Here is a 1,949-nt window from a genome sequence, read left to right as displayed (position 1 = left end):
AAAAAAAAAAAAAAAAGGATAAAAATAATGGTGATGACAAAGTGATGTTGATGTTTTTTCATTTTTGCCTATTTGTGTTCAGCATACCGTGTATATGATAGCGAAACTGTCCCCTGCATGAAAGACAAACCTCTCAGGCACTGTCCAAGGCTCTTTCCTCTTCCACCCTTGCTATGCTTGTCTCCTTGTACTCTTGCCCTGCCAGAGTGCTCCCCCATCCGTGCTCCCAGCTCTGCACACACAGTCTCCTACTCTGCCTACTCTGCCTCCTCCATTTGCCTCCTAGGCTTTCCTGTAGATTTGTCCCCAACCTCCTCCTGCAGACAGCCTGTCCTGATCCCCACACTCTTAGCCCTGTTGCTTTAAGGGCTCATTTGTAAAAGGGGTGCAGTGGTGACCACTTCATTGGATGCTGCAAGGGCCATGTGAGATGAAGGTGCCCAGACAGGGCAGAAGCCCGTGGCGGTGGCGCGCACCTGCAAGCCCAGCCACCTGGGAGGATGGAAAGTTTGAGCCCAGCCTGGGCAATTCAGGAAGCCCTGGCTGAAGAAATAAGGGCTGGACAAGAGCTCAGGGGAAGGATGGGGTTCTCTAGTGCTGGGAGGAGAAAACCATCAGGCATCTGGTGGAGAAAGAGTTTGGCCCAGAAACGCATCTAATTCATGGGCCACTTGGCCCCTGACTTTTCTTTCTTATGTTTTGGTGTGGGAGGACTGGAGATGGAAGCCAGGAGGCGCTGAGCAATAGCTCAGCCCTTTTTAAATTCATTTTGAGACAGCATCTCACCCAGATGTCCGGCTGGTCTCAGCCTCCCGAGCAGCCCCCACCATTCATCCTAATTTTGCACCGCAGCGGCCTCCCAGGCCAGAGTCCCGAGGAATCTCTGATTTCCTCCAGGTAAACTACCGGGGTGGGGGTGAGGGAGGACGCCTTTCGGTTTTCTCTCCTGCTTGCCCTGGGGGCCAGGTGTCCCTGGGGACCGGATGGCCTGAGGCTACCTGAGCGTGGCCGCCCTGAGGTCATCCCCACCAGGCTGGGCTTCAGTGGAACCTCGGGGTCCACCTTAGGCCCACACTGGGGCCCCTCAGGCCATCTGTTCATCCTTCCCTTGCACAGCAGGTAGGGAGGATCAAGGAGCGCTGGCGGCCCCCAGAAGCCAGCCTGGGAGACAGTGGATGAGCGCAGAGCCTCTCTGCCCCTCAGCTTGAGGCGGGGTCCCCTTGGGGCCGCCCCTTGGCAGGGCCCCACCCCAGCCTCTGGTGGTGGTGGGGGTGACGCGACCCTTCCTTCCTGCTCCCCACCCCCACCCCTACAGGTGCTCCTCCTGCTGCTGCGGGATCCACCCTCCCGACCTGCTCACTCTTGCCCAGGCCTGCCTGCCTTCTGTCCTGGACCAGGCAGAAGGAAAAATGCCGGATGGAGACGAGGAGGAAAAGAGGGACGGGATCCTGCCCGACCCCCGGGGGAGCCCCTGGCGAAGCTAGACCAGACTGCCCAGCCCGTCCCAGCTCGGTGACCTTACCTGTCGGGACCCAGAGCTGGCAGCCGGGCTCCCGTGGCCCTGAGGCCTCCCAACCCGAGTCCTGCATCTTGGACAGCCTCTCCTGCATGCCCCGGAGGTTGCTGTGCAGCCCCCAGGCGTCGCACAGCTTGGGCAGAGACCTTGGGCAGGACCCTCCCAGTCCTCCTGCAGGGTCCGTGAGGCACCCTCCCTCCGGCGAGCCCTCCTCCGGGCACAGCACCGCCTGAAAGAGGGGGAAGGCCGGGCTTGGATCCACAGCTCAGCGCGGCACTTGCTGAGGAACCGCGGGTTGCACTCCCGTTTGCCTCGCAGAAAGCATAGGTGAGAATCACAGAGGAGAAAGGACCTCAGGGACACGGAGGCCGCCAGCCATCTCTTGGAGGGTTGTTCTTTATCTTTTATTATTATTTTTACGTGCTGGGAATTG

General features: G+C 59.2%; 1 protein-coding gene across 1 annotated transcript in view; it reads right to left on the bottom strand.

Annotated features, from left to right (window-relative positions):
- CUNH17orf64 (chromosome unknown C17orf64 homolog) overlaps positions 1–1,949 on the bottom strand; it is a 12,046-nt gene that overhangs the window by 2,407 nt on the left and 7,690 nt on the right. The window contains exon 5 of the mRNA XM_012517321.1: positions 1,523–1,745. Coding sequence (XP_012372775.1) covers positions 1,523–1,745 — 223 coding nt within the window. The remainder of the gene's footprint in view (positions 1–1,522; positions 1,746–1,949) is intronic.

Source organism: Octodon degus, unplaced genomic scaffold (assembly GCF_000260255.1).
Source record: "Octodon degus isolate 3935 unplaced genomic scaffold, OctDeg1.0 scaffold00164, whole genome shotgun sequence".
Classification (NCBI taxonomy): domain Eukaryota; kingdom Metazoa; phylum Chordata; class Mammalia; order Rodentia; family Octodontidae; genus Octodon; species Octodon degus.
Note: the sequence above shows the minus strand (reverse complement) of the source record. Positions and strands in the feature narration are given on the sequence as shown.